The sequence below is a fragment of the Ammospiza nelsoni genome, chromosome 14 (genome assembly GCF_027579445.1).
Source record: "Ammospiza nelsoni isolate bAmmNel1 chromosome 14, bAmmNel1.pri, whole genome shotgun sequence".
Classification (NCBI taxonomy): domain Eukaryota; kingdom Metazoa; phylum Chordata; class Aves; order Passeriformes; family Passerellidae; genus Ammospiza; species Ammospiza nelsoni.
Window position 1 is genome coordinate 13812640 of NC_080646.1, and position 16711 is coordinate 13829350.

The window sequence follows — 16711 nt, forward strand, 5'->3', positions numbered from 1 at the left end:
CTGCTGTGAAAGTGGAATGTAACATGATTTTTTCTCCCCTATGTCCCTCATCCCTCACGCCAAATGTTTGACCTGCCTGTCTTCCTGTCTTAATTAGTCTTCTGTCTTTCTGGGAGTTGGGTCTGTTCTTCTGCAAATGGCAGCACATCAGACAGGGGAAACCTGTCATGTTTGTTTTCTAAGCTGTAGGGGGTACCCATTTGAAAAAACTCCCAGCTTATCTAAACATTTTTGTTTGTATGATTTTGAATTAGGAAGTGTGAGTAATTAGTTAAGAAGATTAAATAAGTCTTAGCAACATGCAGTAGCGTGCTTACTTTCCTCCTCCCCCCCCAAGTATTTCCTGCACAAAGCCCAGGCTGCCAAACTGTGATGATACCCTTTTCTATTTTAGTTTCTCACTGTGCCACATGCTGGTACAGCATCCGTTATTTCCATTCAGTCTCATTAGAGGGATTATTTTGTGCCTGGTTGTTCAAGAAAATTAATCTAAAGAGAAGAAATTTCAGATTGTATTGTCTGTTGAACTATACCCACCACAAACATTTTACTCCTTTAGCTGCCTTATTAAACCAGTGGGAAAAAACTTTCGTTGCAGCACACAAAGGCTTTCCTCAAAGTAATTTTTACTTTTTTCAGTTAATGAAGAATTTGTCTGCTGTTAGTAGAACAATACAGGAGAAATAACATAGCTCAGGTAATAGTTCATGTATTCCTAAGAAACTAAGCTCCCAAGCTTTACTTATCCTTTCATCAGCGTGACTCTTTAATTGCTGGAGAACACTTACTCTCTTTAACTGCATCAGAAAACATTGCTTGTGAAACCAGGATGACTAAAACATTAACTGTGCTTTCCATTTTCACTAATTACAAAGACAAGCCATCACAGGATGAGTTGGGTAAAAATGGCAGTGGTTTTTATGGAGAATGATCCTTGATGTCACTTATTGCACCTTAAAAAGTGAAATAATGAAAGATTTTTAAAAATCCACTAAATCAAGAGTGGAGAGGAGGAGTGTTTGTTTACATAATTAATTACTGGGCTGTCACTGGGCTTTAATGAAGTTGCGGCTATTAAGAACTTGATCCTGGAAACCCTTCCACAAGTGCTCATTTGAAATGGTGGGAATGAGGAGGGGTTTGTACAAACAAGACTCATATTACTCTGTGTAGTTCTTCTATGTTTTGCATTGTTTGTGCATTGCCAGTCTTGTGTGCTCCTTATGTGTGACAGAAAACAGTGTGAGCTATTAATCTGTACATGGGAAATATGTTCTGCCATTTGGAAGAATTTAATCTCCCTTGTAGGTAACTGCCATTTTAAATGTTCATCACCAGGAACAAGTTCTTACTTAGAAATAAATATTCCTCCTAGGATTTCAGACATTATAGGCAATACAGAAAAATACAATAAGCAAATTTATTTTGACTTAAAGCTCTGCCTGAGAAAATTACCTTATAACTACACATGAGAAATTGCTGGAATGTCAGCTTCATTTGCAGTGGCCCCTTATGGCCTGATCACCCTCCCTGGCACGATAAATCACTGGCAAGATCCTTACCTTAACACGTTTGATCTCAGCTCAGCAAGACTTGGTTTTGATGTGAAGAACTCCAGATCTCTTAGGTCAGAGACAAATAGCAGAGCCACTGACCTGCAAAGTGCTAAGTCTATATTAGACCCAAGTGAGCAGCGTTAAGCTCCTGAAAAGTTTGCCTTCGCTTCTACTTTGCATCCTGAAGCTTTTCAAATATTACTGTTAGCATGTTTTGTTAATGATGCCAGAGACATTTCCTTTTGTGCCATTCTGCATGTACAGAAGCCACAAAAAGCATGTGCTGTGAGAAGCATTATCTTGGATAAACTGTTAGAATTATCTGCACTTTAGAGAAACATGAAATAAACCTCATTATTTATTGGTTTCTTTACTTAATTTACACAAATGGTTTGCACTGGCCTTTTTCTTACTAGACCATGCCTACTGATATAATAATAATGATATTCACCAGTACACGTATTAAGATGATGCAAAGAGCCTGTGTGTACATGTGTGTACATAAAGAAATTCAAACTACTGCTAAAAACAAAAAACTCAGCTTGTGACACATTCAGAGTCTGAACTTGCACAAAGAACAGTTTTGTGGCCCCTCAGTTTTGCAGCCTTGGTTTTAAAGTATTACTTATTGTCTTGGTTAAACAGTCACTTATCTCCACGATAGTAAGCAGGAGTGTTAGTCTACCAGAAAATTGGATGTTCTTAATGGGCTTTGGGGGAGAATAGCTTTGCATCATCAGCATTAAGTTAAATCACATTAAGTACCCACTTACAACATATGGATTACCACTTATGACATCTTTGGTGAAAGCCTTTGAAACAAATTGTTGTGTTTGTTAGAAGAAGCTGTGAGATAACAATTCCCAGAAGTCTGATTTATAAATTCCTTTTGCTCTTCAAGAAGATGCAAAGGAACCCAACAACTCTTATTCAATGCTGCAATGAAATCTCTCAGGCTGGAAATTCTTTTCAATAAAAAGTCTTGGTAAATACTAATTTATTTACTTTAGAATATTCTTCTGGAGAGAAGAAACCGTTAGAGTACCTTTCCTCAGAGTTCAGTTCTAATTTCTCCTCCAGTTCTTTATTGTTGATTAAGTCATTGCCTTTTACATGTACAAAACTGGAATAGGTCATTCTGCTTTTTATTATTCATAAGGCTGATTGGGGAGAACTGGGTTTAAACTGTCAAAATATCCTGCTGTGCTTGGATACCTGACAGATTTACACCTCAAAATACACTGTGGTACTAAGACTAAAACTGGATGTGGAGTATTCTTGCAGGAGCTGATTACAGTCTCAATTAAATAGAATACCTGAGGATATAAAAAATAATGCCTATGTTTGATAGAATTTAACATTTTTGTATATGACCAGCAAGTCTGTATAGAGATGAAGGCCTGAATGAAAAATTAGCTCTTATATTTAACTTTAATAGAAACAGACTAATGACTTCGAGTATGTAAATGAAAAACATGACCCTAAACTTTTGCCAAATATGCAGTATTAAAAAAGTGGATTAGGGCAAACCCCAATACTTGGTTATTCTGAGCTCTCCTTAAATGAGCAAAGCGTGCTGTAAGTCTTGTCAATAAAGAGCCTTCTTTAAAAAACCTGAATACTCATATGCAGTCCCGAGATCCACTCTCCCCATCTCCTCTAAAATTCGCGTTTCTTTTCCCCATTTTAACCAAACTCCATTTTTCTCTGCTGGAATCCCTTGTAATGATGCCAGAATATGGGCAAACCTCATTAGTTTCCCTGCTGTCTATAAGACAGGATTTATGCTTGTAGTAAACACAATGATACATGATCACTAAATGGCTAAAATCACTATCAAGACTTAAATCTGAGAAATTTTTCACCCAGATATTGCAGGTACTAATGGTATGTAAAGGTATGGAGCTCAGTATTAATTACAGCAAACATGTCCCCCAGTGCCCCAGCTCTGCAAGGAGCACACCAGTGACAGCTGCTGGGGAAGGTTCATGGCTTGCAGCCTTTGGCAGGTCCCTGGTAGAAGGTATGCTACCAATCCAATCCAGTGAGTAATAACTGAATTCCCATGGGACCTGGCTGAAGTCAAATGTTGCTGTTCCTGGTTCATTGCTTTTAGTCTCCCTGAAGACCATTTAGGCAAACAGCTGGAAGAGCTGACTACAAGGGTTCCCAGCCACAGGGAACCAATCCAGGAAAGCAGGTAAAGGCTTCTAAACAGGAAACAAGTTATCAGAGGATTTGTCCTGTTGCTGTCTCAAGGAAAGAAATTAACTGAGAGAGCAAGAGCACGAACACATTGGTGCTGCATGCAGAATCCAGACATTAAAGGGAGGACAAGCTGTGCTGCACCAGTCAGTGGCATGTTCTGCACTGGGCTCCTGCTTGGCATCTAAATAGGAGGGCTTTCCTTCTCCCTCCATGCTGGAGAGCCTTACTAAAACAAAACCTTTGAGGAGAATAGAAGCAATACCAGAACTGGAGTTCCAGTACTGTGACTGCTTTGTACTGATGGAATATTCCTCCTCCTAAAGAGAAGTACAGAGGGGAACAACATCACCAACTTCAGCTCCATCTGAACTCATTATGCAGACTTTGCAGCAAGGAGGGCACTGCCTCCCTGACAACACTCAGAGAACAGCAACAGAGACAACTCCTGATGAAGTGACACAGAAAGAGAGCAAAGAGCACAAAGAAAGGGGGCTTTTCATCTATACCACGTGTGTGTGTATAGTGAGTACACAGAGAAGTGTGCAGTTAATAACATAGAGAAATGCAGACATGCATCCACAGGTAAACACCAGCTCCAAAATTCATCTGTATTGCCATTTCCCAGAATACCATGTACAAAAATAGAGGCTTGATCTTCTTGTAGTCTGGCTGGTTTAGCAAGAGATCCTGCCTCTGACACTGACCTACTGTCTGAGTTAGTCATGGTTACACTCCCACAAATTTAAACTCCCCCATCTGTGAAGGAACCTTGTCACAGTTTTACAGTGAGGCTGAATCAATTAATGCCTTCTGAAAGATGTGATGGAGCAGAATATTAACACTTGCAGTTGAGTGATACCAGCTAAAAACATCTTAAGTAATGTAACAAATGGATTTAAAAACCACTATCAAAGAGTTGCACCACCAAGACTCCTAGGCCATCATCAGCATAGTTATAGCAGATTTAGTGTTATTCTTAGATCACTGTTTCAAATTAATAGTTAAAAAAGCAGAGCTTGATTTTTACCTCTCAGGAAAACAGATCCAATAAACATCACAAAAGAGAAGAGGCTGTTAAGTGGCCGTGGTAAAGAAAGTGTGATAAGGACAAAAAGAGGAAGACCAACAAAATGTCAGGCACTGATGGAAAAGGGGGTAAAGGCTTAGCCAGATATCCTGAAAAACAACCGTGCTTGTTTCTAAAGGTCTGTGCAGGCCATTCTGGTACAGGACTGCTGCAACAGTGTGTGACAACTGAAGCAACTGGAGAAAAACAAAAAGTTCCTTGATTTGGAAGGTGGTGGTAATTTCTTGCTAGTTTTGACAAACTCAAGAGTAAAGTATTTCTGTTTCAGCTGAAAAAAACCATAAGCAAATGTAAAATGCATATGTTATGGTAAGCTTTGAAAATATCCAGTAGAATTGGGACACTGCTTTTATGTCTGGGTGCAAAGAACGTTTAAAATATACTCCAAATATGTTTCAAACAACAAAATGAAGTGGCTCCTTAAAAAAAAAAAAGAAATCTATGTATCCACCTGTCAGTTACATAAATGCCTTCTCAAATCAATTTGACAATATAAAGAAGTATTAAACCCAGTTTAAAATTAAATTCTATTTTAAGGACATTTTACACGAGCAGAATGGTAAATAAAAGTGAGGTGCAGTGTCATGGGAAGTGCTTTTGCAACTGTGCTGAAAAGACTTTACAAGGTTTTTCAGCTAACTAGATCACAATTTTCATCTAGGTCATCTTATAGCTGGGAAGTAAAAGCACAAGTGCCTATAAACCAGCCTAAGAAAGCCGAGTGTGAAAACGGGTGATCTGGACTGTATCACTGAGAGGAAAAAACAGCGGTTTTTGAGCATAAGGGGATGAGAATTATCAGAGGCATACCACACTTTTTACGTGTAAGCCGTGTAGGGAGGACAAGTCAGGCTGCAGAGAGGGGAGAGCTCTGTGTGTGCAACGCTTTGCGTGGGCACTGCTTGGAGGGGAGAAATAACACAGAACACAAAACGCGGACCCACGGGTAGACAAGCAGTGGAGATCTGAAGGATAGTACTGGAGTGAGGTACTGACTTCAAAATAAGAGCAGCTGAAGTGACATTGAAGTGGTACTGAAGAGGAAAAAGAGCATGAAGGCAGTAAGGCTGGAGCCAAAATAACTCCCTATTAGTTCAGTGAAAACTGCAATGAAATAGTGTGTAGGGAACAGAATTTTCTGTATCCCAATGTAAACAACATTTGACATAGTCCTGTCAAGGACTAAAAATTGTGTCTGAACCCCTGAGAAATGGTTACCATGTAAATAATTCCAGCTTCATTGCAGGAGAGAAACGCATGAAGAAGCCATACTCTCTGGGATACTAAACTTCAAGAAGCAGATTTTTTTTAAAGAGGAAGTAACTTAGAAACTCCCTGCTTGAAGCTCGGAAATTAAAATCCATAGAATCAGCATGGAGGCTTAAGAATGTGAAAGATTCAAAAAGATTTGCATTCCCAAGGTTAAAAACGGGAAGCACAAGCAAGAAAATTAATGGGATGGCAAAGAAGGAAGATAGGAGAGGAAAAGTAGGCTGGAAAACACAAAGACTGCAGACACAAAAAATAAAAATTGCTACTAAACATACTAAATAATCTGAAGAAAATTACTGGAAAGGTAACAGAACTAAAACAGCCAAGAGAAGCCTAAATTAAATAAATAAGCAGATACGGTCTGTGGAAGGGTCACTGGATCCTGAACACAACCTGGCTATGGAAGGGAGACTGAAGATAATTCCAGAGGTGGCTGCTTATTTTGGGGAGATCCTTATTTGGCTATCCCAAGGTAGATTATATTTCTGTTCAAAAATTAGAAAAGCAGAGTCACTAATTGGAAGACTAGAAAATGACAGGTAAAAATACTTGTTCTGGGGAATCATCTTTATTAAATATCTAACAACAGCAGTACACCAAAAATTATTTAAGGGCTGAGTCCAGGACAGGCCCAGTGCTTCACTCCCAATTGTGCTGCAAGGAGTTGAAATAAAGTTCTGAAATAAAAAGAAATTCTGAATGCTAATGCATCCTGAAATCTGCTGCATCAATTCTTCCAGTTTTCAAAATGCATCAGGAATTGCATAAAAGCCACTCAGAGTGTACCAGGGTGATGGTGGCGGTGATGAGGAGGAGGATGATGAAGCATGAGAAAACAATGCCACAGCACAGACCTGGAAGGATCTTCCAATTGGAGAGATCTATTTCAGATGAAGTGTATACCTGACACTCTGACAAATGACAAATTTAAGTCATACTGACCTACTCACAATAGGATAAGATCAGCCTTTATAAGACAGTCTAAAAATACCTGTATTTACACAGAATGGTAAATAGCTCTGCTTTGGAAAGAAATCAGTCTCATATAGAGATAAGACCTTACCTGTGTAAATACATGTCTTTGGAAGGAAAGGCACTTTCTGATAGTTTCTGAGTAAAAGCCAAGGGATTTAATGTAATCATTGCCTCAGGACCAGAGCATGGTAAGAAGGCAGTGTCCCTCTGGCATCCTCTTTCCAAGTTCAGCAAAGGGGCTCCAGCCTGTTTTATCATGCAACACTTCCCGTATTTTTGTGACTTTCCAAATGGATTTTTTGTAACTCTCTTATTTTAAATTAGGGCGTAGTATAAATCCACATGGAAATTAGCAAACATATCCTTTCTGTAACCACACCACCTGCTGTGGGCCCCTCACAGCTGCCCTACAGCATCCCCTTAGATTTTGAGTTCAATTCAAAGTCTTCATTACCTATAAACCCCTCACAGATTAAGGTCTGTACACTCTAGTGGTCAGTGTGGTCCCAGCGTTTCAGCCTCCAGCTGAAGCCAATTGAGATTGAGCTGACCTTAAACATTTTCACTTGGGTCACAGAACATGATGTGGTTGGTTCTCTGCAGTATTTTCAGTCCAACAAAGCTGGAATGCGTTATGTTTCAAGTCACCAATATAGTTCACCAGGCTCTCCATGAAAGGCACTGACTCCAAGTAATCAAGGATTAGGTTCTTTTTTCTTTTTTCATTTGGGAGACTACTGCAGCAATGCTATTGCAGCAACACTTTGATGTGGCTTCACATATCACACTTTTAGTAATGAAGTGTGTTGTACTCATGTCACAAAGGTAGATTGCTATTTACAGAAAAGACTCATGAATAGAAATATGGTTTTGGACAAATTCTGAAATAGGGAACTTGTCTTTCAGGGAAAACCAGATAGGAACATGCAGATTGAACAGCAATTCATTTGCTTAACATAACAGTAATGAATGACTGAGCCCTTGGATGGCAATCAATGTTTAGACTTCATCATTCTCTGCATAGTACTTGGTAGTAAATCTTCACACAGCTATCCATTTACTTTCTGTGCTTTAGGTAGAGATGTCTTCTCCCTTGTCTGAGGATTCCTCACTAGAAAACTGCATAGAACTTTCTGAAGCTTTCTGAATCTGCAGCTTTCTCAAGATTTTTTAAACCTCTACATATCTGTGCTTATATTACATTTACATAGCTTCCTTATATCTTGTCTTTGTTTAATTGAATTTTTTTGTCTGTTGCTTCTTTCAGCTGAACTAGATTTGATATATTGGTTACTTGTTTCAAGGAATGAGTTCTACTCCTACAAAAACCCCAAACAGATAAAAAGTTGTGGGGTTTTTTTTTAGAATTGGGGAGAATAAAAGAATTTTCAAAAAATAAATAGAGAAATGCCACAGTCCAGCCTTACAAAAGATAGCTGCAAAACTGTAAAAGAAGAAATATGACTTTATGCAAGACCTGACAAAGAATTTATGATATGGACCACTGAACTCATCTTTTGTCATTTATCTCTGTAAATGTGTGAGATTTCTTGGAAGATAGTTAGTCAAATGAGAAGCTGAGATGAATCAGTGGATACAATTTATTTAGACTTTAAAAAGGCTTTTGATGATAAAGTCCTTAGCAAGAGGCTATTAAGGAAAGTTAGTAACCATATGGTGAAAGATAAAGTCCTGCCATGGATTAAAAAGTGGTTAAGAGATAAGATAAAAAGACTGAAAATAAACGGATAATTCTCCCTGGGAAGAGGTTAATAGCAAGGTGCCCCTTCATTACTGTGACTGGCAATCAATATCTTGGCTCACCTGCCTTTGCAGATCATTAATAGTAAGGTACAGAGTTTGTAGATAAAACTGTTCAGGCTAATCAGAGTATTGTAGAAAATATTACTGGGGCTGAAGTTAAACGACATTTGGGCAACTCAAGGGAGATGAAATTTGCCAAAGGCAGGAAATGCCAAGGCTCTTGGAAGGAAGGGTTCAGACAACTTCTGTACCACAATTTGCAATGTCCATGAACAGCTCTCTGAAGGGAAATGTTCACATGCATTGTAAAGAAAATAGAATAACTGCATCTGGTGGGTTCATGGTGTGGTCCTCCAGGCAGTTTATGGCACTGAGTAACATCAAACTGGCAGAGCCCATTAAGATCTGCTGGGAACAATTTTGCATCTCCACAGGGAGGTGGACAAGCTGCATCAAGAATTTTTGGACAGTGGTATTTATCAGAAAATGCAGATCTACAAGATAGAAATGTAATATGGAAATGCATCAGAACTGGTCAACTTCTGTGGGAAATCTTTCTGAAGGACAAAATGAAACAATTATTGAGGGATTTTTTTTTTTTGGTCAGAATGAAAGAGTGTGCGAGTGTGTGTGTTATTCCTTGCTCTTGTCCAACATCATGATTATTCTTGAAGCAAAGACTCAAAACCTACTTTTCCTTCAACAGTGTCCCACCTACTGGGCTATCAAGCTGATGTCTGAGACCTCATAAGTACTTAGAAGTAAATTATCCAACAGCAGATACATGAAATTCTTCCCAAATACAAGCAAAGTTGGCAAAATTTGGACCTATTATTCCCCATGAGAAATTAGGGATCCATATTCAAGTTTCTGCTCTGCTTGCTTCAGAGCTGGGGTATGAATTTATCTGCCTTTCAAGTCAGCAAGTGCTCTGATTATTACTGGCCTTCTGGTTTTGCTATGCAAATTATTACATGGATCTTTTGCATTTGAATACTTGAAGTGTTAAACATTTTTGCAATGAGAAAATCAATGAGAAAGTCTTTTGGTGCATCATCCGATCCTACCAACCAGACAGAGTCAGCAATATATTACTGTACAGCTTGGTGCATTAAACCAGGGTGCATTTTCCCTGAAGATCCAGCAGATTCAGCACAGTAAGAGGTCACTGCTGCCATAGTTACCCTCAGTGCCACAGTTCTCTAGCTGGGGCCAGTTCAGCCTCGTGCTTTCTGTGTTTTTAAGGCTCATGGCTGCTGTGGCTGTACTGGAATAAGCAAAGGCAGGGACTGGATACACGTAAGGCTACGCTTGTTTCTTGTGCCCTCATGCAAAACTTGGGTAAACCGGGTTTGTGCAGAAGACCATAAAGGTTTGGGAGGAAAGAATAATCTCACATTCAGGCTACTAATTGGAAGGAATTGCATAAATATTCTCTGATCACTATCTGAGTTGATGGACTGTAATACTAAAAATAAGGTATGAATACACTGGAAGAGAATTCAAACTGGAGATTTTAACAACAGTAAATCCTCATACAGTATACACACTGAAACATGATTTGTGATGATAAAGAGCAGCATCCCTAGTGTCAGCATCAGAGGCTGAAGTGTTCCACAAAGGGGTAAAGCAGCTGTTCTATTTGTCTACTCTTCATGTAAACATCTCTAATTTACTGTGCCCCATCTTTTGTAAAAGAACTGTGCTCACCTAGGTGACCAAAAGCCAAGCTGTTTTTTTCAGGCATTGTTCAGTGGATCTGACTTCAAAAGGCACCAAAGTAGCTCATTCAGGGAAAGACAGATGGGAAAGTGCATATATGCCTCACTTACCTGAGTTTTGCCAAAGCTTGTCTTCTGTTCAAAAAGTAACAAAGATTCTGCATATTAATCTAAATAAAATAGATTTCCTGCCTTCTATTGTAATGTCAGTCTAGAATTTTATCTAGATAAAATCTGGAAAACATGTGCTGAAATTTAATGGAAAGGGTAATGCCAAGGAAGTGCAATGGGAATGAATATACTGAAACCTAGCAATAAAATACTTCAAATTCAGATGCTTATCATATGACAATTTGAGATGTATTTGTTATCTTTTATCTACCCAGAAGCAGTTTGCCTATACTTCATACAACCCCTGTATACAGCTTTCTGTTGCAGTGCTGGGTAGTTTACCTGGCCTGTGTGCATAAACTGAACAGATTTTAGCCTGTGGTGTAAGGGTAGAGGCAAACCCATTTAGACAGGACAAAGAAGATATGGTTGTCAGCTAAATCACAGGCTGTTAATAGAGAAATGTTTCATGTGCCTCCTCACTGCCACTGCGCTGTAACTTCATCCCTTGAGGGCACCTCTTTCTAAAAAGCTCTCAAAACCACAATTCTTCAGCTTTTCCTTATGCTGAAGTTTTTCAGCTCTTGCTCACACTTAAATCAGTTGGCAAGCAAGAATCAAAACATAAACCATCCATCTGGATTAGTGTGCTCAACATGACGCAAACTGAGAACGTTTATTCACTCAGCTACCTGATGTAGTGACAGAGCCACAACAGGACAGAGCCCTGGGCTCCTCATTCTATACCAGGCTGTCCTTGAAAGAGTCAACTTATTAAAACCACAACGAAAATATTTTGTAAAGCAGATGTGATTATGCCATTATAACATGACTACAACAAAGGAAGGACAGAGGACAGCCACATCCTGCAGAAACACCTTTAGCTCCTCAAATGGAAACAGCAGGAGGGAAATGCTGCAAAGGGCTCAGTCCACTGGGCTGATTCCACATCCACCGTCAGGTACTTGGGAGACAGTCTTGGGAGGGAAAATGGAGTTTCATAAAAGTTTAAAAGAGAGAGGCATCAGTGTAACAGTGCAAACCCACTGACCACCCTCAGAAGCTGTCAGGTTCTCTGGGCTGTGCTCCCCATCCTAAACATGCCAATGACATGTCCTTAGCAGACATCACACCACTGCTTATCTCACACATCTGATATTTCTGGAACAGCCATTCTGGGAAAGTTTCTGACACAAAGCTGACTTTTGTAGAAGCGTGACTTATTCCCAGAGGGAGGACTGGATCCCCTTCCTACCTATGAGCCCCCTACATATGGAGCACAGCACTGCCAGCACGCTCCTGACAAGCCTGAGGAGGGCTTGCTGTGCCACAGGGCTGGGGAACAACCTCATTCCCTGCAATACTCCAAGATGCCCTACTCTACAGATGCAATCTCTCCCCAAATGCTAATGTTAAAAAAAGTAAAGAGTTATAGAGTCATCACAGTGAAAAGAGAGATAATCCCAAATGTAGCAGTTCTTGTACTAGTCCTTGCCAGCCACACAAAACTTAACCCTGTGTGCTTGAACACTCACCTGCACGTCTGGTTCACATCCTGCTCACCAGTTCTTATTACACACATCTACAACACTATTTTTCACAGACTGTGCCAAGGTATTAAAAAACTGGGAAAAATATTTCTAATGACTGCTTTTTCTAAAGCAGCATAGGCTGACTTCCAATACTGAAGTCCCAATAGCTACTGCTGCACATCTTACATAAAACCACAGCACTGGGCAATTTTCATCACTAAATCATATTTTTCTGACTTATCCAAACATGCATTGCCTCTGGGTGCTCTGTCAGGTGTATGGATCGGAAGGACTTCACATATAGTCTTCTGCTTATTTCAATAAACTTACTGAGTAATATTTCACAAGTTTTAATAATTCTGCTAAATAATCGAATAAATGAGAATTACACAGGTGATATTTGTTTCATCTATGTAGCTGGAAGTAATTTTCATAGGAACCCAAGGGTAATGCAGTTATTAAAAGATTAATTAGTAATTTTCTTTTTCCCAGTACATATTACAAATCTTTAACAAAACTCACTTAGGGAATCCTGGAATTTTAACATGTTCTACCATAAAGAGCCTGTCTATTTACCAACTTTAGAATTACAGAAATAGAATTTAATTGGCAAAATATATTTAAATTTTTTTCACTATGTTTAAATATTCATAGATACTTCTATTTTTCATAAAGAATTAACTCCCAAATGGTTATGTTATGTTTTCACATTCACAAACACCTGTAATAAAGAGTTCAAGAATTCTGTGTCCTGGTTGTGTATTTAAAATTCCCAGCTAACAAGCAGGAGAGAGACTGCTAGGAATGCTTACAGATGTCTGATTTTACAAGGTCGGGGGTTGTTTTCTTTTTTTTTTTTCCTTGCTAAAGTGCTTTAGTCTAATGTTATTTATTGTTTATGGAAGTTGTTTGTCATTTAGGACATGAAGTGACCACTCCCTCAAAATAAAGAATCAAGTTACAGTCCATTATTTCATTTTTTGATTGTTTTTCTTTGTAATAGGTGGGAAAGTGGATCCAGGATAAAAGTCCTACCCAAGACAAAACTCCAAGCTGAAGACTCCAATTATCTATAAATCACTTGAATTTCCTGCAGAGAAAGAGAAAAAGGAGGAAAGAGCGAGACAGACAGAAAAACAGAGACAGAGGATATGCCAAGTGAAACATTTGATACCTGTCCTAAACCAAAATTTTCTCAAAAGCAACCAGGAGTTACCTGATATCCGAGCTTAGAAGAAACACATTGCTGCTGGTTTTGGCTTAATATTGAGATGAAATAACTTTCTTTTAATTGTTCCCTTAGTATAAAATGTATAACATTTTAGATCTGAGATGATGGAATTATGTATTGATTTATTAAAGGTCACTGTACATTCTCACAGAAAGAAAGCTACGATTGCTGATGACTGCTGTCCTTTTCAAAGGTTTTTAGAAACAATTTTCCAGTTTTAGGACAGAGAAATGCAAGTACATTTATGATGCAAACTGGCTGTGATACTACTCCCAAGTATTTCCCGCGAAACCCTCCTGAAGCACAGCTCACACTGAAACCAGCAATGAACAAAATTCATGCCAAATACTCTTTGCAGAGTATGATTGCTCCTGAGGTGTAGCACTACAGAGCATCCAATAATTGCATTCCTTACTTATTTAACTATATTAAAAGAATTTATGACCAAGAAACCATATGCATTTTTAGATTTGCATGCTGCAGTTTGCATTAAAATGCAAGGAAATTTAAAATAGTTGACTTTCCTCTGAAACATTCTTCTAGAACAAGGAATTGCTGTAACAAATTAGAAGACAAATTAATTTTGGCATTCACTAAAAAAAAGAGAAAATATGAAAAGCTTTTGAAGTGATGATATGGAAGAAAAAATTACACTACATCAGCCAAAATGAGTCTCCTATCAGCATTAAAGCTCCTGAAGTTGTATTTCCAGCAGATAAAAATGTTATCACCTTTTTCCAGTGCTGATGTGCTTATTTTCCTATTAAGTTACTTGGTAATTAGAAACAAAGTCTGACACATTGTAATCTGTTTATACAATAGATCTGAAACCTCTCCAACAGAAATTAAAACATTCTTTAAAGATACTGAAGATGCAAAGATTAAAAATATATAAACGAATTTTAAAATGCATAATGCATTCACAAACAAATGACTGTTTTTAAAGCCCATTTTAATCAACAAAACCAATTTAGTCTCATAAGACACCACAAAAACCCAGCAGATTTTTCTACATTTCTACAGTGGGTTTGTTCTTAACCCTCTCTCTATGAAAATCACTCTTTAAAGGTTTGTAGGAAAACATGCCCTCTCGCAATATTGTTCAAGGGTGTATTCAAGAATCACAGAAGTTCGTGGAGACCTGTTCCAGTGCTGTAAGAACCCGGTAGTATTAAGAGTCCTCCAGGAAATGTAAAAGAGTCCCTTGGGCACACAGGGTAATTCAAGAAACAAAACGGGTTTTTTTTCTGATTGAGATACTCAGGTACGTATAGTAATGTCCTCTGAAGTACATCAAAAGCCACCAAAACATACCCGAGAACTACTGATTTTGCACTGAAAATAAACCCCACGGCGCAGTAGAAAACAGCACATTTTCAGAAAAGTGGCAAAGCCAGATATAATTTGCTTTCTATTATCCTGTGGTTTTTCATTTGATTACAGGGCTAAAAGTCTTTTTCTTTTATTACAGATCCAAGGCAGCCTTTTAGCAGTTGTTTTTTTAATATCTCTACACTCACGTTGGGTAGGGCAGAATGAAACTGATTTTAAGCAAAATCCCTCCTTTGGAGAGAAAACCATGAATTTCTCTGCCAGAACAAACGAACACAACTTACCTTGGTGTATTTGATTTCAAGGTTGAGAGTGGGAGAAGGCAGCAGATGCAGAGATGCCATCAGAGCTGCAGGATCTGCCTTCACCTCCCCTGGCATCTCAATTTTACTGGAAGTCATAGTCTTGGGGGGGGTTTTATAACACCACCGAGCCCCCCGCTCTGCCCTGATGCTGTGTTGTGTTTTGGGTTGGTCCCCCCCCTCCAAAGCCCAGCGCTGAAGATGTTGCTCTCCTCCTCTGTATATAGGCAGGTGTCAAGCCGGGTCTCTTCTTATTGGACATGGGGGCAGAGGCAGGGGGGCAGGTCCATCCTACCTAGGGCGAGAGCGGCACAGCCCCGCTCACTGCGGCGCAGCCTCCCCGGCCCCCCCGGCCCGTCCCGGCCGGGGGATTCCCGGTACCCCGTGGGAGCCCGGAGCTCCCGGGCGCGGCTCGCGGCTCGCTGCCCGAGGAGCGGAACCGGGGAACGGCCGCGGGGAGCGGAGCACCGGGACCGTCGTGTTCCCCCTCGGCTCCGGGGCCGGGCGGGGAGGCGCCGCGGCCAGGAGAGACCAGTCCCGGCTCCGGCTCCGCCCGGGGCATCCCGCGGGGAGCCGCAGCTCGACACAGGCTGGGGATCCCCGGCCGCGGCGGGGTAGCGGCGGAGGGGGAGACACCGGGCTGCACTGGGGAAGCCCTGCCGGGCCGAGGTGACCAGTGGCCCGGGCCGGGACACGGTGGCCCGGACCGGCGGCTGCGCTCGGGCGCGGAGCCGACGGGGCAGGGCGGGCGACTCCTCGCGGGACCCGGGGAGGCGCGGAGGGGGCACGGGCAGGGCTCAGCCTGAGCGGCAGCGTGTCCGTGCCCGCTCCCCGTCCGGCCGCCGCCGCCCGCTGCTGTCCCGGGCTGCCCGCCCTGCCGGCCGGGGGCTCCGCGCCTCACCTGGCGGCCGCGCGCCCGGCCTGCCCCGCTCCCGCCCCCGGGCGCTCCCCGAGCGTCCCCGCCAGCCCTGCCCGCAGCGCGGCCGCTGCTCCCCGGGCCGATCCTCTTTCCCTTTGGCGGCGGAGCGGCTGCGCCCCGAGCCTCGGCGCTGCCGCCCCGCCGTGCCCCGGTGCCGAGCGGCCCCGCGCGGGCCCCACCTGCCGCCGCCACGGCGCCATCGCCGGCCGCGTGCTGCCCCCTGCCGGCCGCCACAGAGCGCGCGGCGAGCGGCGCCTCACGGGCAGGGCAGGCCCGGCGCGGCCGCGCTTTTCCTGAAAGTTCTCTGCGAAAGGAACGGGCTTAAAGGGCAGAGTGATCTGTTCAAGCAACAGGCACCTGATGCCAGCTGTTAGCTTTGGGGGGCCCTCGTAGCGGGAGGCCACGTCGTGCAAGAGAAGAGGCTGGGCAGTGCCGTACAGCCCATCACTGGGAAGGCAGCGGCCAAATGGAGCCAAGTCCAAGAGCTGACGGACATCAGACATTTATTGTCAAAGCCCTGCACGCTCCCTGGTCACACCTTGTTGGCAGAAAACATAGAAAGCTCAGGCCGTTTTCATTACTTTAGGAAAAATCAGTGAAGTTCTGCTTACTGATGCAAACACTCCCAATGTTTTGAACCTGATCAGATGTCATGTTTTGAAGTTATCACATACCAGATAGATGAACAAAGAAAGGACACC

General features: G+C 41.5%; 1 protein-coding gene across 1 annotated transcript in view; it reads right to left on the reverse strand.

Moving 5' to 3' along the window:
- ALDH1A2 (aldehyde dehydrogenase 1 family member A2) overlaps nucleotides 1–15356 on the reverse strand; it is a 52228-nt gene extending 36872 nt beyond the window's left edge. The window contains exon 1 of the mRNA XM_059482394.1: nucleotides 15074–15356. Within this exon, the coding sequence (XP_059338377.1) occupies nucleotides 15074–15190 (117 nt within the window). The 5' untranslated portion in view covers nucleotides 15191–15356. The remainder of the gene's footprint in view (nucleotides 1–15073) is intronic.
- Between the last annotated feature and the right edge of the window lie 1355 nt (nucleotides 15357–16711).